Source organism: Suricata suricatta, chromosome 5 (genome assembly GCF_006229205.1).
Source record: "Suricata suricatta isolate VVHF042 chromosome 5, meerkat_22Aug2017_6uvM2_HiC, whole genome shotgun sequence".
In the NCBI taxonomy this organism is placed as follows: domain Eukaryota; kingdom Metazoa; phylum Chordata; class Mammalia; order Carnivora; family Herpestidae; genus Suricata; species Suricata suricatta.
The window spans coordinates 145,427,038-145,451,047 of record NC_043704.1 but is presented as its reverse complement, the minus strand read 5'-3'; the positions used below and the strand labels follow the sequence as shown (position 1 = coordinate 145,451,047).

Here is a 24,010-nt window from a genome sequence, read left to right as displayed (position 1 = left end):
AGATCAGTGGTTACCCAGAGCTGGCTGTGGGAGTGGAAAAGGAAGGGTGAGGGATTAGTGCTAATTAGGACAGGGTTTCTTTTCGGGATAATCAAAGTGTTCTAAAATGGGGCTGTGGTGATGGTTGTGCAACTCTGTGACTATGCTACTAAAAACCACTTGAGTTGTGTGCACTTTAAATGGGTAAATTTTACAAGCATGTGAGTTATATCTCAATCAAGACACACACACACACACACATAATGCTTCACAAACAAGGACTGCATTAATAGGCAACATACCAGGATTGGGAAAAAATATAACCCAAATAAAAAATATATATATAAGCAAAGTCAATTTTATAATGGTTTAAATAGAGTAGGCTCTTAATATAATACAGAATTTAGAATGATTCTGATCCACCTTAGAGACTAATAGCATTAAAAAGTCTTTTTCACATCTCAGTCTCACAGAAAAGAGGCATAACTGCATCAACAACCACAACTAAGACAGTTACCCCAAAAATGCAAAAATACAATATATAACACAATAAATGTGACATAACATTTATGGAATGTATTTTTGCTTTAAACACAGACCACAGAAGACAGTTTTAAATTTAAGCTTCAAGGTAGTTTTAATTATTTCAGTCTAGCTGATGTGGTGATACCTGTTAGGAATTAGTCTGACTTAAATGTGTCTAAGGCAGTGAGCTTGCAAGCGTGGGTTCTAGACTTGCAGCGACAGCATTAGCTGGGAACTGGGTAAAGATGCAAAATTCCCACCCCATCCTAGACCCACTGACTGAGAAACTGTGGTTGTGGGGGGGCCGGCACTCTTGTGTTTTCACAAAACCCCAGGAGGCCCTGCATAGAGCACAGAATGAGGAAAAGCATCCCCCAAGGCCAACTAACTTAATCAAGAATACGGGCCTAGGTGGGGGCCCTGGGCAGCTCAGTTGGGTAAGTGTCCAACTCTTGATTTCAGGTCATGATCTCACAGTTTGTAGGTTCAAGTCCCACACTGGGCTCTGTGCTGACAATGCAGAGCCTGCCTGGGATTTTCCTTCTCTCTCTCTCTCCCCTACTCACAGTCTCTCTCTCAAAGTGAATAAAAACTCAAAAAAGAAGAAAAGAAAGAAAGAAAGAAAGAAAGAAAGAAAGAGAGAGAGAGAGAGAGAGAGAGAGAGAGAGAGAGAAAGAAAGAAAGAAAGAAAGAAAGAAAGAAAGAAAAAGAAAGAAAGAAAGAAAAAGAAGAAGAAGAAGAAGAATGTCATAAGCAATGACCCTGCATCCTTTTTTAATAGGATGCATATGGATATTATCAGACCACCATGCTTGATCACCAATCAGATAATTTTTTTAATGTTTTTTTTTTCCACTTAAAAAAGCCATTTCAAGGACAAATATAACCTGAAGTCAAGTTCAATTATATGCCAACCATAAATAGAGAAAATGGAGGTGGGCAAGGGGGTGGATGAACTAGACAAGGGGATTAAGAGTACATTTATTACGATGAGCACTGAGTAACGTACAGAAATCTGTATAATTATGTTGTGCACCTAAAACAGATATAGCACTGTATATTAATTTTCCTTCAATAAAATAAATCTCTTCTAAATGAAAAAAATAATAAAGCAGGGCACATCATGGTATCTCACACTAAGTAAGTTTTCCTTTACTCTGGGTCTGTTGAACACTATGGCACTGAACGTGGATATATTTAATGTTGTTCTTACAGTTTGTCTTAGCATAGTACCATTTATGTGAGGTACATAATGTTTTGTTTTCTCTTAAAAAAGAGGATCTTATATCTATTTGGTCTCAAACTTAATCTGTTCTTTTGTATCCTTCAAAGGACATAATAAATGGTAAATCTAAAATGTAAGAAAAAAATGTTTGAAATAAATAGAAAAACTCTGAGTCGCTTGCTTTCCTGATACGTTATATTACATTGGAGACTTCAATAGGAGTGTATTTATTTAACATATTTAATTTGTTCCCTTGATCCAACATATTTCCAAAAGTCTTATCTCTAAAATCTTAAAAGGCGATTAAATCCTGAAGATCTGAGCTGTTAAGACCACACACATCCCACACTGGCCACACCCCTGTAACTCTCCCGCACACTGCCCTCTCAGTGGCCTCCAGGCTTCCCTCACACTCTCCACAGGACCCCTACCCTGTCTTGTTCCAAGTCTTAACCATACCGTTCTTCTGGACAATCCTCACCCACAGGAAGGTACGGACTGGTAACTGGGCTACTTCACATCTCACCAGGAAAGCCTTGGTCCTCTGGGCTGATCCGGAGTCATCTTTCTGAATGCCTTGCTTATGCATCTTGAGACCTGATGCATATTTCTATTTCAAATAGGGACATGCGCGTATTGAGAAACTTCTAGTTTCTCCGTACGAGATTTTAACTTCATAATTAAACATGGGGAATAGCATGATAACCAAGCTCCATTTACACGCAAAATGTCTGTCTCACATGGACACTTCCATTGAGAACTGGTAGCCATCCTTGCTCGGAAAAGATGAAGGCCCATTTCAATTTACCTCCAAATTCTTTAAGGCACTGAATCGGTGTAATCTGCTTTGAGCCATAGTGAAGAACAAAAAGATGAGGAAAAGGAAGAGCAGAAGAAAGAATAAAATGAAACCAAAGGCCTCCTACTTCAGGCTCCTTCCCCCGTAAGAAATATTTATAAGAATGCCCTCTTAGATGCTTCTTTCTCCTGCCTTTTATACTGACTGAATTTGTTGACAAAAATAGGCAATCCTCTGTCATTTGGCATGGAAGAATTTTAAGGTCTAATAATCAATTGAAACCATAATCTCAGAACACGCTTTAAGAGTCTGCCCAGGTCTATTTTGTATGGCTAAGACACAAGGGACATGTAAGTATCTCACAAAGTTTAAAAACTCCAAGGCATAACATCTTTTATTGAATATTCCAAAAAGTATACTAAACATTGAGACATAAGCAGAATGAAAGTTCACCTTTCCTCTGCATTGCAGGTTAAGCACATGCTGGAAAGACAAACACTGTTAGTAAAGCTTTGTGCACTGGGGTTAACAGAATTTGTGAAACCACCATTACCCCACCATTTTGCACACAGACAGCATGCTTGGGCTGCATGACAGGCCCTGATACCTTCAGTTCTTTAAGCCCTTGCATGTATCTCCCTTCTACATCCTGTATCTGGTCCTTAAGGTCATAGATCTCCTGCAGGACATAGGAATGAACCATTGCATAAAACCAGGCACAGACATATCTTCAGTCTCAAAGGAGTCGGAGGACAATGTGAATCACTTCCATGTATTCCAGACCAAAAGCAGAACAATCAAAGTACACAAACATAACTGCCACTTAAAAGCACTGAATGAAGCAAATAGGTCAGGTGATAACGGGGCTGGGAAGGCCTGGGGAAGGCCTCGATGTAAAGGGATAAATATCTTCTTGGCATGAACTTGTGTTGGACTGGCATTAGCAAAGGAAGATGGAGCTGTGTATGGGAAAAAGCTGTATCAATTATAATGTTCTTAACATATATATTTAAAAATTTTATAAATCATTTAAATAATTTTTAACATAATGCTTCACCTGAACTAGTAAAATATGTACTAAATTAATTAAAGCAGCAAATTTTACTGACTCATGCAGTCTGTGATAAACAAACAAAATTGTCTTTCATAGACTTCGTTACTAATCACAATTAATTTGGGAGAAAGAAAGTAAACGGAGGGAAGTGAAACACCGACATTTAAACGATGAGAAAAGAGCATTTGCTTCAAATGTTACCACAATCATTGAAAGTAAAGCAGGTCAAATTTTAAATGGAAAATACAGGTTCCCTGTAGCTGACCCTGCCACACACACTTGATCCCGGACGCTTGATTTAGGCGGGACGGAACTGCCACACGGCCCCAGGTGCAATTTTGCAACACAGGCAGAGTCACTCAGAGGCCGGTCACACGCACTTTCTGTGTCACACTTCCCCGGCCTTCTTCATTTCCTCTCTGGTAGGTCTGTCTTTTCCTTATTGATTCATTCAACAGATACACGTCAAGAGCCTACTCGCCAAGTGTGAGGACACAAGACTCTCACTTCCTTCAAGGAAGTCATTCTCTCAAAGCAGCAACACAAGGAAACGCCAGCACAAGCTGAGCTATGAGGTAGTGAGGCTGGAGGGCCTTGTGCTCCTTCCTTTGTCCCACAGGAGGCAAGAGTTGATCTTACTCAACTCTGCCACCCTGGCACCTATGCTGGGGACTTAGTGAGAGCCTGACAAATACTGACACCCTCCAAGTCCTTCCATGTCGGCCTGGGCCGGCTCTCCTTTTCTACTGCCGCTGCCGCCAACCTCTCCACCCTCCTACCCTCAGCCCACTTTTACAAGCTGCCCATCTCATAAGCCTACCTCTTGCTCCTATCAGCCTACAGTCTGGCTCAGCACCCCAGTCCCCACCTGCCTCCCCTACTGTGTCAGCAGGTCAGGACCTCCACATTTGGCCCCCTTCTACCTGTGGCCAAGTGTCCCTCTCAGGGACCCTGCTCATCAGTCACCCTCTCCTTGCTCTGCTTTCCTGTTCTGTCCCAACTGGCTCAAGTCAAGTTAGAAAAATTATAATCAAGCCCACCTTTGAAAGGAAACAAACACCTTCCCTTAACCTCTCTCTGCTATTGACCAGTCAACTCCAGCATCTCCCAGGATTCTCTTCAGAGTAAGTTTCTGGCATCTTCTCCCGTCGCTGTTTGACTTGCTCATCTCATCCTCATCATCCAACTGCAGGGCGCTGTTCTCTTGAAGTCCAGGGCTTCCTCCGACCTGGGTCACCCTTTAAGAATGCAGCTCAGACACTCTTGCTCCCTGATGGTGGGCAAACCCAACGCCTTCTAGGCTGCCGCCACGGCGACTTCCCCAGTCTTCCCTCTCCCTTGCCTGTCCTCCTCACTTTTCATCCCACCCTTGGGCAACTTTGCTATACAGAGAACCTTCTGGTTCTCTTAAGTTCTCAGAAAGGCTTTTTCCTCCAACTTCTTTGCCTGATTCATTTGCACTCTTCCTTCATACCTTAGCTCAGAATGTGTCTCCTCTGAAAAGCCTTCTCTGAATTTTCTTAACAGTCCTATTCTTGCTACTATATAGTGTCACATGATCTGGTTCTGCTGGTTTCTATCAGTTTATCTTCCCTATGACACAGTGAACTCCTGAAGTTCAAAGTGTGTTTCACTGCTTACATTCCTGGGGCCAACGGCTCAATAAATGTGGAATGAATGAATCGATGAACACAGCCCTTCCGCCATTGCTCACAAATAGCAGGTTCAGCAAGTAGACATTCAAATACATTTTGAAAGGCCTCGTCCTTCCAATAAAAGGGTTCATAAGAACAGGAAGTCAACCCAAGGGACTCGACTCAGGTATGTCTGACATCCCAAATATTACTACACTTATCATGAAACAAGGAGTGATAACTATACTCAAGCAGTCAAATAATACCATAACGGCTCAAAAGACCAAGAATTCCCAGAATCTGGTGTATATTTTCCATTTAAAATATGTCTGACTATTTCTGAGAGAATTACTTTCATATACATTAATTAGTTTGTTTTGGCATTTGTAAATTAGCAGAACTCATTCCAATATCACCAAATGTTCAACGAAGAGAACAGAAGAAGAACTAATCTCCTTCCTGTCAGGTCCGAGTCCCATTCCGGAGCTGTCCTTTCACAATATTTTTTAAAGAACTCATGCTCCTTTTCGTCCTACGAAATTGCGTTAAATGTTAAATAGCTCCAGTAGCCTATATTGCAAAGAAGCCGAAAGCCTGTTTGTGAAAAGCAAACCAAGGTCGCCGTTTACCCGCAAGTCACTTAATGAGGCGTCTGGATCTACTGAGCTGCTGGTGTCTCCGCTGCCCCGTCTGGATGAGTTGCCACTTAGAGGGGTTGTTGCTGAGGCAGAATTCCGAGATGAAGGCTAGAGAAAGAGAAAGAGGACACATCAAAGTCTGGTTTCTGTACAAAGACGTCTGCCATGGGAGCTGACGGGGCCGGGGGACCCCAGCACCTGCGGAGGAGAGGAGCAGACAGGACAGGCCAGCTTCGGGAAAGGGGGTTCCAGGGAAGGGCCGGGGACACAAAGCGCAGCCTTGGTCACTTTTGCACGTCACTGCAGTCTAGGCTTCATCACGGCAAAGGAGATGGTTTGTGTGCGAGTTGTGTTCTAAGTTTATCTTTGCTGTATTGTAAACAATACTGAGCACATGAGATCACAACAGTTCAGGATTTGTAACTGGTATGCTGATCAGCAGTCCTTCTGCTGAGGTCCTGAGGCTGCTGCTTTAGAATCTTCTCTTTTTCTAACACTGATAAAGTCGGATACAAAATGTGCAGCTCGAGCTGGGTGTCACCATGAAGTCAGACTGCGAATCCCACAGCTGGGTTAACTGTGAGACACGCTACTGGGTGAACAAAGGACAAACCTACGTTGCCAGACAGAGTGACCATTAGCTGTACGCAGCTATGAACACTTGAAATATAGCTAGACCGAACTGAGACTAACGTGTAAAATACACATCAGATTTCAAATGGAAAAAAGAACGTAAATTATCTCATCAATAATGTTTCATATTAATTACATTGAAATATCTTGGATATTTAGGTTAAATAAAATATATTATTTAAAATAATTTTAACTGTGGCTTTTTACTGTTTTAATGAGACTATCAGAAAACTTAAATTTGGGGCGCCTAAGTGGCTCAGTCAGTTAAGCATTAGACTTCAGCTTAGGTCATGATCTTGTGGTTTGTGAGATCAAGCCCCACCTCGGGCTCTGTGCAGACAGCTCAGAGTCTGTAGAGTCTGCTTGGGATTCTGTTTGCCTCTCTCTCTGCCCCTTCCCCACTCACACCCTGTCTCTCCCCCTCTCTAAAATAAATATTAGAAGAAAAATTTTTTAAGGAAAAGTTAAACTCACTTATGCGGGGTACATTTGTGGCTTACACACTGTATTCCTACTGGACAGAACTACTATATCTTTTTTGATACAGCATGAAATTAATCCTGATAGTTTTCCTAAAATAGCTTTCTAAAAGTACTTCCAGAAAGTAGAGACTTTAACACAAAACAACTCCTGGGAAGGAGTTATTTTACTTCCCCCCAAAACATGTATTATTAAGGAGAAAAGTAAAAACAAGCAAAAACAAACCCCTCATATTTGTCCCTACCATTACACTCTAGTATAATTTCATGTTTCATGGGTTCTTCTCAGGACCCACTTCTAAGGAATGGAAATCAAAAGAGCAGCCAAACGCTTCAGAAGTGACATGCAAAGAAATGAAATGCAGTGTCCATTCTCTTCCCAGTGCTTCACATGATTCAACCTGGCAGGAATTTGGGGGTCAGGGACAGGAAACAGACGAAGGAAGGAAGAGCAGCTCCCCCAGTTCACATGTAGTATAATCATGAAATAGGAGTTGAACGTAAGTTCAACGGACCTTGAGAATTTAATTCCCTAAGCAATTTATATACTCACTCTTGTGTAATTTTCAGCATATTGTTTGTCAGATTTTTCATCCAACTAGAAAAGAACAGAGATAAAAATCAGGAAAGATGCTTATTAGCATGTCAGGGAGTTTTTTTAGAGGAAAAAAAAAGTGACCACAGTTGAGTTCTCCAACTTCAACTGCTGTTTGGAACCTAAAAGTAAACATATGAAATATGAAATAAAAGTTGAGACACATAAGACAAAATGTTAAGACCTTAATTCTTATCCTAAGGATGGACATGCAGTGAGCAAGCTGTTCTTGTGCAGACGTTTAGAACTTTGAGATTATCTTTTCATGGTATTTGAAACACAGTAAAGAAAATTATATATACACTTAAGTTTTAGCATTGCAAATGTTAATACCCAAAAAAAAAAAAAAAAGAAACTTGTACACATCAAAAGGAAAAGTCTGATAAGACCTAAAGCCAAAAAGCTTTATTATCTGAACATTATTAGGACACAGGACACATAGATAAGACCAGTACACTTAGCCAAAAACAGTTCCGACTGGATTAAAGCATGTTAAATATATCATCAAGAAAGATTTTCCCTACAGCATTAAGGGATTTAGTTCTTTGGCTTTTTTGTTTTTTGGTTTTTTTAAGCAATGCACGCACATGTGTCAGAAAGAAAAAAATGAAGCAGCCCCGTAGGGTGTGTGACTTTCTCCACCATGTCCTGACCTTCCAACTCTTGATCCAAAGACAACCCGCCAATGAGGCTTTTACAAATTCCAAAGTAATGCCTCAAACACATTCTAGATCTTTTTTTTCTCCTTACCAAATTTCAGGGATTAAAGAAACTACTTCATTTTCTCCATGCCATTTACCAATCTCTGTCCCCATGATATTTATTAAATTATTGAGGGTCTGATCTCTTTATCTTTAATATGAGCTCTGTCTATATGTTCGTTTCTGTATTCGCAACATCAAAAACAGGACCTGACATACAGAAGAAGGACAAAAACTTCATGGGTGAAGGAGGAAATGAATCATATCCCATCTGCACTTAGGTGTACTTCATTTACTTTACCCGCAGCATAGTGTCCTATTATCTGGACATGGCATAACTGAGTTACCCTGTTTTCTGCAGATAGGCCTTAGTTATTAGTGCTTCGTAAGAGAGGTATCTTACAAGTCTAATCCTAAAGCCCAACCTTGCAAATGAGGAGAGAAATTCAGAGGCAAAAGATCTTCCTGAAAGCTGAACAACTACTAAATGTCAGAGCTGAGTCCAGATCTCAGTTTTGTGGATTTTAAACCATGTGTTCATATTATTTACTGTCCCAATTACCATAAAGGGGGAAAGTCACAGATTTAACTAAATGAAAATCAACCCAGATTCTAACTCCTAGGCCAACCTTCTCAGCTCAGTCTAGAAAAAAAAGACTTAAAAACTTCCCTCAGTTAATTATTAAAACAGAAAATGCCATTATTTCTGGTTCTATTCAGATCAGTTCACTCTAACTTCCTCACATTTGAAAGTTTTTGGTTTTTTTCATTGCACACATTTATCATGCTCATTTTTCTCTGCATTTATATAATAGTTTATAATAAAAGGCATTTACTTTATTAAAAGTACTCTATCAATAATATGTTTATATTAGACTTTAGACTTTGATCTTTTTGCCACTTTCTACAGTAACACTCTTAAAAAGGAATTGATTTTAATTAACTTTGATTTTTTTTAAGTCACATATAAAATGTTGTAAAACAAGCAAGGACAGTAGTTTTTAATACTGGTGATTACTGCCACAAAAAGGAATAATCTTCCACCACATTCATGCTAGTAAAAACCACGCTGCCTGATATTTAAAGTGTTATTCTTCAGAGTGAAAGAAATCCTGTGTCTGAATAAAACTGTCTCATTTCCCTTGGAGTATCTCCCAATGCTCTTCTACTCATGAGCTAAAGAGAATAACAGGCAACATTCAGAAACACTCTTCTAGGTCTACCTACAATCCTGGCTCATGTCCCCTCCCACAAATGTGACCCCCAAACCCACCCATTTCTCGACAGTCAACTTGGAATAATCTTACATGTCAGAGGTTGCATCACTGAACTAGTTCATCGTGGTGTTGATTCTACTGCTTTCACCGTCTTCTGAAAGATCCCCACTGTTGCAACCCAAACTGCTCATGCACCAAGCCCCGGAGACTGTTAAGGCAGCAAAAAATGCCAAGAGCAGCGACACCGCAGTGACTTGGCCGGAGACTCTAGTTCTCACGTCTCAGACTTGTGCTGTATTGTGTGCTCTCCCCCATTTAGACAAAAAGCTCCTTGAAACTGGAGTTCCAAAAGCCCCGGTGCTCCCTCGACCAGCCGGGCGGTTTTCCGTACAACTGCATGGCAGTGATGAGCTAACGTGCATGACAGTGACTTGGAATCTCCCCGACACTGAAAAGGCTTTTAAGTGGAATAAAAGTTAATCATATCTAATATATTAAAGTATAAAATAGGGAAAAGTTGGCAAAAGGATATAAGCTTTCATTCAACTGTAAGATGAAGAAGGTCTGAGGAGCTAATGCAAATTATGGTGATAAAAAATTGCTGTGTATAAATAACAATGGAAAGTATGAATATGTACTAATATAGAAAATGTTTATAAAATTAGTATGTGAGAAATCAGAAAACACAGGCTGTTTATACTATATGGTCACAATTCTGTAAAACAAGCAAATTAAGAGTGAGATAGAAAAAAACATTAAGAATAAGTCAAATTGCTAAGAAAAAGTGGCTAATAAAAAAGCAGATTCAAATACCAAAAACAAAAACAAAACACAGTAAGCAAAGCTTTTTTCCCTAATATGTGCTCAGGACTTGCTCATTAGTGTTAACTGAAGCCTACTATTCTCAAAAGAATTTCAAGTAAACATGATGTCATTGCACTCTTAAATAATTAAATAGGTAATTTTCCAATCAAGAAAGGGGTTTGGCAGTTGGAACTTGAAAGTCAGCTAACAAGTTTGCAATATTTCATACGAGTATTAATGTGAAAAGAAGAGTGCATGGTGGCAAACTTCACATCCCAATTTAAAAGCTTATGTTCAAAAGCAGTATTTTCTTAGGGGCGCCAGGGTGGCTCAGAGGGTAAATGTCTAAATCTTGGTTTCAACTCAGGTCATGATCTGCTGGTTCCTCAATTCAGGCCTGGGATTCTCTCTCCCTCTCTCTGCCCCACCCCCACTCACATTCTCTCAAATAAACATTTTTAAAGCAACATTTTCTTAAAGAATTTCAATTATCAGCAAAATTAAAAATAATCTTTCCCACATTTCAGTGATAAATGCCTTTGCCTTACTTATGTCAGGATGTCTGAAAATGCTTTCCTCTTAACGTTACAGGTTATCCATTGTTTTTCTTTAAATCTGAACTCCTTGAATATTTGTTGAAATTAGCACATTCTGATTCTGATTCTGATTAAGATGCCCCTTGAACTTCATTTAAACATATGGCTACTTAGTTTGACAGATAATTTTATCTAAAATGGTAAAATACAACTGAATTTTTTTTAGAATAGAATAGACACAGAGCATTTGAGTTATAATACACTTTGATAGTGTCATTTAAAAGAGTTGTTTAGAGGCGCGCCTGGGTGGCTCAGTCGGCTGGGTGTCTGACTCTGGTTCAGGTAATGATCTCACTGTTCAAGGGTGTGGGCACCGCATCAGGCTCTGGGCTGACACCTCCGAGCCCGGAGCCTGCTTCGGATTCTGGGTCTCCCTCTCTCTGCCCTTCCCCTGCTCCTGCTCTGTGTCTGTCTCTTAAAAATAAATAAATGTTAAAAAAAAAAAAAAAGATAAATAAATGTTAAAAAATTTTTTCAATTGTTTAGAAAGAAAGGCTGGTATCTTCTTCCAATTATATCTTTTTCTTAAAAGGACTGAGCTATGCATACCTGATGTATATAACTTTCAGCATGTAGCAATTATTTTGTCAAATGTATCAGTAATATGTATGCTCAGAAGTTAAAGCTATTTATATTAAGGCATTTGAACAATCTACTTATTTTTTAAAAGTTATAAAATTATAGTCAAATACAGTATTTATAGTGTTGTTTGTTGAATGTAGTTATTAGAGTTTAATCATTTATTAACTTCTAATTTTACAAATGAAATAATACTAATCAAAAATTCTGTTTGACAGAAAAAAAAACAGAAAACTGAAGAGTTTGATTCCTTAACCACAGAAGGGAAGAGAGCAATTAATTTTAATAAATTTTAATTAATAAATTAAAATTAAAATAAATTTAATAATCTCATAAAGCAAAACTGGCTTTGGACTCCATTCAGAAATGCTCTAATTATTAATAATCCATAAAACTAAAGTTAGCACATTTACATTCTTCTTCCCTGCCTAGCTGATAGGACAAAAGAAAAAGACCAGAGGCTGAAGCAGTCACAAACACTGCGTAAGGAGTCTTGCCAAATCAAGGCCGGGCAACCTTTTCACACGCTCCTGGCTTAGAAGTTAGAAATGGAGCAGACTACACTCATATATTTGATCTACAATGGGGAAGCCAGAAAGTGTCTTTTCAAATTCTGAATTCATTGTCAGCATTTTAAAATCAAAATATTTCACACAAAAATGCAGATTTCTCAGCTTACCTTTTAAAGGTGGGGGGGGGTCTTAATATCAAGTCTACTTTTCATTTATTTCCAACGAGCTGAATTAAAGGGTAAACGAGTTACCCTTTAAAATAAGTAGTATTGGAGAAAATTTTTGCTCTAGAGAGGGAACAGCAAGTGTTTCAGGTGGATTTTTTTTTTTTTTACAGATTAAAATCTTTTTTTTCTATATTTTCTTTATTTTAATTTTAGTTAACATACTAAGGTTTTATCAAGAGGTGAAATTAAGGATATCACTACAGGTACTTAAATAATGAAAAAAATAAAAAACTATTAGTTCTCAGGCTATAAAATAAAAGGGTGCTGGCCAGATTTGCCAACCACTGCTCTAGAAAATCTTCTGCTTATCTTATAAGGTGTATAGCATATGTATATAATGTATGCTATTATATCGAATCATGTTATATACCTTAAGTATGTATAACTTTTATTTTAAAAGATGTAAATAAACCAAAATAACAATCTGAGAAAAGAAAAGAGTTACATTAAATTAGCAGAAGCAGTGGGGCGCCTGGGTGGCTCAGTCAGTTAAGCATCGGACCTTGGCTCAAACATTCCCAGTTTGTGGGTTTGAGCCCTGCCTCAGGCTCTGTGCCAACAGCTCAGAGACTGGAGCCTGCTTCATATTCTGTGTCTCCCTCTCTCTCTGACCCTGCCCTGTTCACACTTTTGCTTTTGCTTTCTGTCTCTCTTTCTCAAAAATAAATAAACATTAAAAAAATTTTAATAAAAAGATTAGTAGAAGCAGGGAGAGAATTTTTCTTAAACTATCAAGGTTTTCACTTCTGTGTAGTTACTAAAATTAAACGCCAAGAAATACATGTAAGGAGGACCTAACCACCATCACAAATTAGGATTTCAAATTTTTAAGAAAAAACAGTGTATATAATAAATTAAACTGTTTATAACTACAAAAAAGAACTAGCTGCTAAGCAAATTAATAAAAGGAGCAGTCTTTTAGAGGAAAGACATGGGAACCAGCTTTCCAACGTGCGATTCCTTGATGGGACAGAGGGCAAGACGGGACAGCTGTAGGGCCAGGTATGCGGCCCAACCGTCTGGACTACTTACGGACGACAAGGATTAAAGTCATTCAGAAACAGCCATTTATAGCTCAGTTGATTCAACGTCCAACTCCTGATTTCAGCTCAGGTCAAGGTCTTGTATTAGTACTAGAGCCCCAAGTTGGGCTCCTCACTGACAGCTGTGGGTGGAGCCTGATTGGGATGCTCTCTCTCCCTCTCTGCCTGTCCCTCTCCCTCTCTGAAAATAAATAAATATTTTCCAAAAACAAATAAATACAAACAGTGACATGCTAAATGTAAATTAATACCTCTTTTAAAAACTAACTTTTTGGTTAATAAATACTGCCTCTCATCGTCTTTGAAGTGCTTGAACATCTGGACAGCCCTGCTCTGTGTGCAAAACAATACGAATCCCAGCAAGGGAGAGAAGGTGTCAAATAGAAAATCAGGTCGGTAGATCAGGCACGGGGTATCTGCTGGTTGGGGTTCCTTCATTAACACAAATGCCCCGAGGCATCTCTAGTGGACAATCTTTCCTAAATTCAGTTCTCGATGAACGTGAAAGCAAAGGAGAGGCATTTCTTCCAAACATTGCCACAGTCCAAATATTTACAGCCTCCTCAGATTCTTCTCCGTTACACACGCCAGTGATACTTCACTAAGTAATGCCTTCCACAGTTCAGCCTTCAACATCCGCCTCATACTACAGAGTCACGAAAATAAAATCAAAAATTTTAAGACTGATTAGGAACATCTAAATATAGGCTAGGTATTAAATGGCTGTAAGGAAATATTCTTCTTAATGTTGATTTAGTTTTGAGAGAGAGAGAGAGAGAGAGCAAGAGCTCGCACACCCATGCACGGGGGAGGGGCAGAGAGATCCAAAGCAGGCTCTGCACTGACAGCAGCAAGCCCAGTGAAAGACCTCACGTCACGAACCATGAGACCATAACCTGAGCCACCCTGGCTCCCCAAGGAACTATTTCTTTTATTAGGCATGATAATGGTAGAATGAACATGAAAAAGAAATCCTCGGGTGCCTGGCTCAGTGGGTGAAGCATCCAACTCTTGATTTCAGTTCAGGTCCCTCTCCCTCTCTCTCTGCTCCTGCCCCACTCTTTCTCGCTCTCAAAAATAAATAAATATATTTAAAAAAAAAAAAAGAAATTCTCAATTAGAGATGCATATTGAACTACTGAGAAATGACATGGATTTGTTTTTAAATAATTCAGGGGAAAAAAAGGGGGCCAATAAAGTAAAATTGTCAAATTACTAGTAATTGTTGAAGTTGCTGATAATTTCTGCAGGGGAAATTTTTCACAAAAAAATTTTTTTGAAAACTCAGAGCATATCAATATACACATTCCAAAACAAATAACTGTTATTTTACTCTACAATTAAGTTCCTAACTTTCAAACAGCTAATGTGTTAGCCATTAGTCACAAGCCTGGGACGCCACGACCACTCCATGCAATACACTCACGCTGCTCAGATCTGGGATGCTGACGTCATCCACCTCAGAGACTATACTCCCCCTACGACTGGAGCGACCAAAATAATCGGCGGCAGAAACCTTTCAATCAGAAAAAACGAGATGCTTTAAAGGTTAAGGAAAGGGAGAAGGAGGGGCGCCTGGGTGGCTCAGTCGGTTGAGCGTCCGACTTCGGCTCATGTCATGATCTCACGGTTTGTGGGATCGAGACCTGAGTCAGGCTCTGTGCTGACAGCTCAGAGCCTAGAGCCTATCTTCAGATTCTCTGTCTCCCTCTCAAAAATAAATAACATTTAAAAAAGAAAAGAAAAGGGAGAACGAAAGGACAAGAAACTGGCAAATGAGGGGAAATTTTTTGGGTGCCTGATAAAGTATCATGAAATGAGGAAACAACTGCAATGAACATACTCCAACAAGTAGAAAAGAAATGCAAAGGGGCCCCTGAACAAAACCGCAGCTCCCTGAAACAGGCTTTTCTCCACCTTCACTAGAGGTCTACACCCCAGAGATCATTCACGGTCAGAGGCCCAGCATGGCTCCTGTGTGTGCCACACACATCGTCCTCACTGGGAGGGTTTCTAGACTAGTACTGACCTAAAACCTCTACCATATTTCAAAAATGTAGAGCTCATTCCAACTCTGGAAAACACCTATATGCTCGATGCAGAACTATTTGCAAGGTACTCACTGTACTTTTATCCAATTTCTACACTTCCCTCTTTTTCACATCCCTCAAGACCAGGAACTGTGGGACAAAATAATGGTCTCTTTCTGGTTTCCCAAACACTCTGTCTTTTCCCACCTTTGTCACTGGCCTAGAAAGCTCTGCTCCCAGCTCTTCAGGCAGCGGTTCCTCCCATTTCCAGTCTCAGCTCAAATGTCATTCTCTTAGGGAAGCCTTCTCTGATCAGTCATCCAAAGGGATTCACATGCGCACACATGTGTCTCTTCATGTTCCCTGTCCTATCCCTGCTTTTCTCTTCACAGTTCCTGGGGTGACTTTCTTTTTCTTCCTTTGCTTACTTATTTTCTATTTCCTTCACAAGGATAGAAGCTCTGTGAAGTCAGAAATCTGATCTGTCTGCTTTACCACATTATTCCCAGCACTTTATTCCCTAAACATTTGTTGAATTCATGAGTATTTTTTACCTCACTTACCAGCTTTCCCTACCTCAAGCTCTGTCTGATTACCTTGCTTAAAAACTCTTCCCTTCCGGGAAGAGAATCTGAAAGTCCATCCACAGACACAAAGGCAGCTAAGTGTGAAGTTTTGCTAAGGGCTGATCCAGTTGAGCAGTATTTTTATTCACAGTAATAGTACTACAACTTAGATTTACATAGACCTAATATTTTACTGGATCCTATGGTTTCAGAATTTCAGTAGTTACTTTCCATATAGTAATTCATTTTATGCACATATTAAGCCCACCCACAAAGGCAGTCACTAATATCCCCATTATATATAAATTGCAATTAACACAACAGATTGTAGAAGTGGCTCAAACCAGGCACCATTACTTTAAAGTCCCTGCCCTTTGCATGCCATCACTTTCCCAGGTGGCCTGGCTTTGGTTTTTTTTCTCTTTCAGCCATGAGGATGAGCACTAACTGGCTTTAATGGACCACAATTGCCTTCATTAGATTTGTTGCATTCTTGGCAACAAATCTCACAAATATTTGGTGTTCCTCTTCCCTATGAAAACTTCATGTTTGTTATCATCTTTCATACAACATGGCTCTTTTTTCTAGCTCTGAGCAGATATAACATCCTTACCATCCGTACCAATTTTCATATCAATTCTTATATATAGCAAAAATGTCCTCAGCTCTCTGTGAAACATCCAGCTTCATCAAAAGAATAATCTGAAATTATTTCATCTGTGGTCTCAACTAGCTATTTGTTGCCTCTTCAATTATTATGCTAGTTGAATTCTGAGACCAGGATTTTTCAATTTTGCCATCAACAACTCTTAAAACGTTCACAGGTCTTAAAAGATGTATAAACAATAAACAATACATCTTAAATATATAGCAAAGAAAGCAACTGATGGCAACATGACTTGTAATCCATCATTCTGAGCTCTACACAAAGCGGAGCATTAATTGTGCTCTGAGAGACTGGTCTGTGGTGAACCGTGCACATAAACGCACGTGCATAAAGCAGCAACAGAGAAGAAAAAGTGTAAATCTTTCAAATACGCAAAGACTAGCACGTAAGAGGTGTGAGGGGCACATCATCCACAAGAGCCCTCAGAGAACGCACATTCATAGGAGCACATTTTCGAAGGTAAATTATTCATATAAACTAAATGTGCGGAAAATGCTCATTTTGTCACATGCAAATTTCACCTTCCAGTAGATTTCATATGATCCCGCACGGGGGCAATTTTAAAGCTCCCTGTACACGTCTGCATGCAAACCACACTCACCACACTGTCCCTTTGCCCGGGACTGGCGCCACCAGAAGACCCAATGCTTGCGCTGTCATCGCAGGTAAACTATGGACAGTAAGAGCAGATAAGGAAAATGATGCCACTTCCTACAGGTCTGAGCAGACTGTGAGCACATCACGTAAGGTTCTGGAAGCATGCAAATACTTTACACGAGCATGTCGCTGGCATTGTGTATTGTGCACCATCAAACAGAAAAGTGAATTCAAGGTATAATAAACTATCCCTGAAAACCAAAAGGTATTTCCAAACAGCAAACAGAATTAAATACGACTTTATCTTTTATTTAAGTTATTTAAGGACAGGATTGAGGGGCTGGGGTATAAAGAGACCAACCAAAAGCAGCGTGGGATTTCATGCTCTTTAAACCTCTAGGCTCCTTGGGATCCCATCAAGGGTCAGTAACTGTACTTGATATTTCAATTTGGGAGAGAAAATATATAAGAATATCTTCAAGGGAATTAATATATAAGTCAAAGACAGAATTTCCTACCAGCAAGGACACTGAAATGATGATTCTTATTTCCCTTTATGTATTCCTATGCAATGAGTGGAGCTATTTCTGACATCACCCTACAGTTTTCTTCGTATTTCACCAGCCCCAGAAGACGCCTCTTCCACGTGTGAGGGTTACCTTCATTCTGACATCACTGAAGAACTGTTCTGGCATCACTAAGATAATAACTCGGAGCTCAGCATGCAGATGAAATCGCATGTAGCCAGCACCTAAGGACAAGGTTCTACACTTGACTGAAAATGTAGTCCTATAACTTTGTTTGCAAACAAACACATTGGTACATTAAAAAATGCTACCAGACCCAAGAATTGCTAAGTGGAATTTTAGTACAGAATAAGGTTAAAGTAAACTTCCTACTTATATCAAAATCGCCTTTATCTCCTTAAACATTTCTGTGTACATTTTTGTTAGGTTTAGGAGTAGAATTCTTGAGAACTGCCACTTGGAAATGGCAGGAGAACAGAGTCAAACATATATATAAAAGAAAACTAATATAGTTCACTCACTCCATTCCACAAAGCAATCTATACTGAACATTAAAAAACTACTTTAATAATTTCTCCAGGGCACCTAGGTGGCTCAGTCAGTTAAACATCCGACTTTGGCTCAGGTCATGAGCTTATGGTTCGTGAGGTCAAGCCTCACGTCGGGCTATCTGCTGTCAGCAGAGAGCTCACTTAGGATCATCTGACGCCCTCTCTCTCTGGCCCTCCGTCATTCACGTGCTTGCATATTCGTTCTCTCTCTCTCTCAAATAAACTTTCTAAAAAAGTAATTTCTCCAATTTTGACATTGTCCAGAATAACAAAGTAATTCCTAAAGTCACCCTTTGCCACTGGAAAAGTAACTTAGTCCAGTCTTTTTGGTAGGCACTGTGGCAAGGTACATCAAAATTTAAGTGTATATACCCCCATCATTTTAGGATTAACGGTTGATTTCATAGGAGATCTACTCATACGTACACAAAAATATACTTGCATAAGAAAGTCCACTATGCAAGTGTTTGCAGTGACAAAAATCGAGGAACGCTAAATGTCCATGGATAGGGGAGTGGGAAATACAAACTTCCAGGTACATGATGACTAGGTCACAAGATGAAAGCCATAGCAAAGAGAATCCTGACAATGGCACTGTAACAGCGTGGTTCGGTGACAGATGCGTTGTGGCGAGCACAGCGTCAGGAGCAGACTTGTCACAGTACTGAGTTCTGCACCTGAGAGTCCTGTAACAGTGTGTCAACTCTACTTCAATCGAAAAACAAAAAACAAAAACAATAGTCCTACCAAAACATAAAATATATCCAAGAAACCCTCCAAAAGAAATGTACAATCCCTGCACTAATGGAATAATATACTGTCATTAAAAAGAACGTGCTGACTAGAAAAATATCTCTAAAAAGCATTCAGTAGAAAAAGGAACATGGTTTACTTTTTTTAAATTGTTGAAATGTCCAGGGTGCCTGGGTGGCTCAGTCGGCTGAGCATCCAACTCGGTCTCAGCTCAGGTCATGATCTCAGTTTGTGGGACTGAGCCCAACACTGGACTGACAGCACAGAGCCTGCTTAGGATTTTCTCCCTCCCCCTTGGTTGCCCCTCCCTTGCTTGCACTAAAGCACAATGCACTTCACTCTCTCTTAAAAAATAAACACCTTAAAAAAATTTTTTTTAATGTCAAAAAAGAATGAAATAAATCTTTATGTAAAGATACAAAAAGAGGCTTTCAGTAGAGAAAACACGTTGAGGCACAATGTGGACACACACATGCTGGTCAACTAGACACTAGAGAGTCTCTGAAAGGATGTACAAGTACGGGGCCGTGTGGGAACAGAGATGGGGAAGGGCTCAAGGGATTTGTAATTTGGACTTTCCTTAAGCTAATCTTACTTTTATAACTTAAGGAATGTTCTAGGGGCGCCTGGGTGGTTCAGTCGGCTAAGAGTCCAGGTTCCGCTCAGGTTATGATCTCGCGGTTTGTGAGATCGAGCCCCGCATCGGGCTCTGTGCTGACAGCTCGGAGCCTGGAGCCTCTTCAGATTCTGCGTCTCCCTCTCTGTCTGCCCCTCCCCCGCTGTCTCTGTCTCAAAAATAAACAAACAAAAAACTTAAAAAATGTTTTAATACTCCAGAAAGATTAGGTGAGTAGAACTGTCCTGGTCTTGTCTTTTACGTAACAATGTTTAAAAGCGGACTTGTTTTCCCACGTCTCCTTTCACTTCCCGGAGCCCGGAGGGGCCAGCAGGCCAGTGAGACGGCTCAACGCAGGGAGCAGAGAAGGAAAGGAGACGCAGGACGACCAACCCAGCTACTGAACTGTCACCACTAAAAAGACAAGGAGGTCACGTGAATGACAATATGAGGTTTTTTAAACTTCTCATGGTATTGGTTCCAGACTCATTTTAGAAATTACATACTAAGCCACATTCACACAGCAACTGCCAATTAGGACAAATTAGCACACATGAGTTTGTGCGCTGACCGAAAACGATAACGCGTGCACGAGAGACTGAAACACACGTCCTCGATATTCTGAACTGTGAGTACAGATTCACTAAACCACCAAAAGTGTCTAGAAAGCATGCCCAGAGGCCAGGCGGCTCACCACAGGACTGCTCCTGGCCGAACTCGTTCTTGAGGAGTGAGAACTGTATTCAGACGGCTATAAAGTTTCCGAGAAGAGAGGGTTAACAATAATGGCCAGCTCCCTTTCCTGCTGGGAATACATTAGGGACCCTGGACCCTAGGTGGCTGCTGGCGCCCAGGGGGAAGGTGACCGCTGCTCCCTCCTCAGGAATCTACCTCCCCCACAGCCCTGGACTGGCAGCCCTCAGCAGGAGGGGGAGACGGGGAAGGGGATGGCCAGAGGAGCACTGCACTCATCCTCTTTCTGGGGGACTGGTGAGCAGGAGAGGCTCGTCTGCCTCTATTCCCATCACACTGGGAGCCGGGATTCCTGGCAGGCCCCTCTCCCCAGCGCAGGTGAGGGTCATAACTGGCTAGCTCGGGGGTCGGACTTCTGCTTTGTTAAGTCAATTGTGCCCACCTGCACATCACCCTCTTCACCACCTCCCTCTGGTTGGACTTACAGTTCGAGACCCATAAGGGTTATACAATCCACCGTCATACAATGACACCTACAGAACAGAGAAAATGCCGTTTATCTATGTATTCAGCATCAAAGTTGTTTTGAAAATGTCACCACTTCTTGGCAGTAAGTTCAAAAAAAGCAGCAAAGAGTGGTACACCAGGTGGGAACACTCACTGACAGGCGTAAAGTCCCACAGCGATCCCATTAGAACATCAAGCCGCTGCTTCGTTTACAAAGCACCTTCGGTGACAGGGCCTCCTCCCACCCCTGTGTCATGGAACCTGAAACCTGGATGTGTTGTCTCCGCACAGGGAACAGAGTGGGGGGGGGGGGAGACAGGACAGGAGGCACTTGGCCCACCCGCCGGCACAGAGCATGTGTGGCCAGCCTGCGAGGACAGGCCACAGCACGGACCAGAGACAGCAGGTGAGCAACTGGCTCATAAGTCCCACATCACTCAGCGCCATGGCTTGTGCCTTCAAGGCAGCCTGCTTTCTGGGAGCCGAGTTTCAACATGGCCAAGGCCACAGCTCTCCCAGAGAACCACAGCCACCGTGCATGGCAGCCGTGTCACAAAAGTGCCCCCGCCGGCGGGGGGGGGGCAGGGCCAGAGCCTTCTGCGCAGGGCTCATTCTCAGCAAGGGCCGAGCGGCAGCCCCAGTGTCTGGAGGGGGCGTTTCACAACCACAGGTTTGGCACTGTAAGCGCAGGCAGCGAGTTCTGCGGGATGCACAGCATTACAGCCACCAGCCCCTGACTGTCACGGAGCAGAGACACCAGGCCTAAGCGAGCGTGGGACAGCGGCCCCAGCACGCACGCCGGGAGAGAACGGTACACACCAGGCTGGCACTTCTGGGCACGCCAGGATCTGTGGCAAAAAAGGCCTAGGGGGAAAGAGCATGATTTAACCCAAAGGGAAGCAACCAGTACCTCCGAAGGCCGCACGCTTCTCGGAAAGTACTAACCCTGGTACTCCCTGAGGTCGCCAGTGGCTCACTACACAGCGAAGAGGACTGGTGAGAAAAACAGAACAGAACAGGATTCAGCAAAATGAAGGAGAACTGGGCTATCTGTCAGGGAGGCAGAAGCCGTGTTTATTCTGGACTCGGAATTTATTAGCAACTCCTGAGTGCTTCAGGCAGTTAGTGACATGCTGGTGAGAACAACCTGGTCATCAGAAATATTTTTGAGGGACACTGGGCAGCTCAGTCGGTTAAGCGCCTGACTTGGGCTCAGGTCATAACCTCAGGAGTTCGTGAGTTTGAGCCCTGCGTCGGGCTCTGCGTTTCCAGCTCGGAGGCTGGAGCCTGTTTCGAATTCTGTGTCTTCTTCTCTCTCGACCCCTCCCCTGCCTGTGCCCTCTCTCTTTCTCTTTCTCTCTCTCTCTCTCTCTCAAAGATGAATAAACATTAAAAAACATCTGAGAATACCCACTTTAAGGGGTAAGTAACAAAAACACCTGGAAGGGTTTTCTATAAAGGTGCGTAAGTCCTACTGGGCTTTCGGCAGCAATGTCAGGAGGCAGCATGGCTGCCCAAGAAAACACTCGAGCAAGGAGGGTCAAGGCGCAGGGTCTGTGAGGACGATGGCCACACCCGGGTAGGCGGCCAGCAGCTCCTGGGACGTTTGCTGTGGCCTCACAGCAGACTCCTGATGGGCCTAGTCTAACGGCTGAGGAGCCGGGTAAATGAGCCCCAGGCCATCGCGACAAACGCTGCTTTCCAAATCCATGTATTCCAAAACAAGCCCTGGACAAACTGCCTGAGTCTAATCAGATAAACTGTACTCAGTCGCAACAAATCCAAAGCACTGACAAGGCGCAGCACTTCTTAAAATGGAATTAAATCTTTCTTTTTCAGATGTCATTTGGAAGTAACATTTTTGGTTCTTTTTCCCAAGCCCATAACACAGGGCAAATAAGAGTATCTAAGCTGGTGTGTGTAGGTTTTGACAAATGAATTATTCTAAATGTACTATGCACCATATATTTAATGTTTTTCCAATGTATTGATGTGCCAAATTTCTTGAAAAAAGACAAGTTTCTGACGTTAAATAAGTAATTCTATTATTCTCATCCCATTTACAGTTTAAACCTTTACATGTGACCTTGTATTAGAAAGACATTCACCATGACATGTACTGATGCCTACAACTTATTCTGAAATACACCCCCACAAAAATATGGATCAATGGATGGACAGACAGACAATAATATGGTAAAGGAAGTAGAGCAAAGTATAACTGTAGAATCTAAGTGGGAGGCACATGGATGGTCACTATACAATTCTTTGAGATTTTTCACATGATAAGTATTTTTCATTTTAAAAAATGGGAAAACACAGTAAACGAGTACTGACAACAATGGTGAGTCAATAGTTCCCATCATGGAAGCACACACTCACACGGACTATACGAAATCAGTTCCCACAAGCCAGCGCACACACAGCCATTCACAGATTAGTTCTAACTGGTCAAGATGCAAAGTCGAGGGTTAGAAATGTGTTCAAGCTGGGTAATAAAACACACAAAAACTAAAAGCCAGAGACGAACCCGAGTGTAGTAGGCAGAGGTGGGTTTGCTGTGTCTAAGACTGCTATAGTTTCTCTGGTCAAAGTAGAGGCCACTCTGCAAAAAGTAAAATTGAACATTTCTCTTAGGTTAAACGTTGTTAACAATGCACAAAGACAGACTCCGGTATCGCCAAACCCTCTCCTGCAAAACAATGACTTTACAGCACTGAACTGCAGTAAGTAAGAGTCACAACAGTCATTCTCTCAGGTGTCCAAGAAATGACTAATATTAAAGGTTAACTGTTTTCAAGCCAAGTCATTACTTATCTTTACTTTAAAAATATGAGCATAAACCTGCAGTCAAAATGGAATAGAAATAATAAGTGATTTAGTCTCATGTCACCCTTGGTAATATCCTTGAAAAATCCAGGAACCTGAATAATTACCACTTTCATAATCCAATGGATTATAAAATATTAAAGTTGTTTTTCTTTTCAAACTTCTCCTAATCCCATTATTTGTCAAAATGAACTAATCAAATTAAGTTACCCAAGATTGAGTATGAGAGTTTACTAAATAGGTTTGGCCTAAAGTATCAACGGCAAGTTCATTTTCAGTACATTGCACAAAATAAGCCATTTTACAGACTGTGGTTACTTGATGATGAGAAATTCATCTACAAAATTCCTTTTCTGATGTATCCAGCCATCACTGCTACTGGAAGTTAAGGGAATGTAAGCAATCCCTGAATGAAAGACTCCCGCTACACTGGG

General features: G+C 41.2%; 1 protein-coding gene across 19 annotated transcripts in view; it reads right to left on the bottom strand.

Moving 5' to 3' along the window:
• The window catches only part of LRRFIP2 (LRR binding FLII interacting protein 2), a 99,619-nt gene that overhangs the window by 28,528 nt on the left and 47,081 nt on the right, over positions 1-24,010 (bottom strand). For 5 of the 19 annotated variants that reach the window (XM_029940431.1, XM_029940435.1, XM_029940439.1 and 2 more), the window contains 10 exons: positions 23,278-23,352; positions 21,693-21,740; positions 21,567-21,611; positions 20,726-20,773; positions 20,242-20,298; positions 17,105-17,173; positions 14,667-14,756; positions 7,520-7,564; positions 5,846-5,962; positions 3,136-3,207 (listed from right to left, as the gene is read on the bottom strand). In XM_029940431.1, coding sequence (XP_029796291.1) covers positions 3,136-3,207; positions 5,846-5,962; positions 7,520-7,564; positions 14,667-14,756; positions 17,105-17,173; positions 20,242-20,298; positions 20,726-20,773; positions 21,567-21,611; positions 21,693-21,740; positions 23,278-23,352 — 666 coding nt within the window. The remainder of the gene's footprint in view (positions 1-3,135; positions 3,208-5,845; positions 5,963-7,519; positions 7,565-14,666; positions 14,757-17,104; positions 17,174-20,241; positions 20,299-20,725; positions 20,774-21,566; positions 21,612-21,692; positions 21,741-23,277; positions 23,353-24,010) is intronic. The other 14 variants (XM_029940449.1, XM_029940445.1, XM_029940447.1 and 11 more) reach the window with 8 other exon arrangements.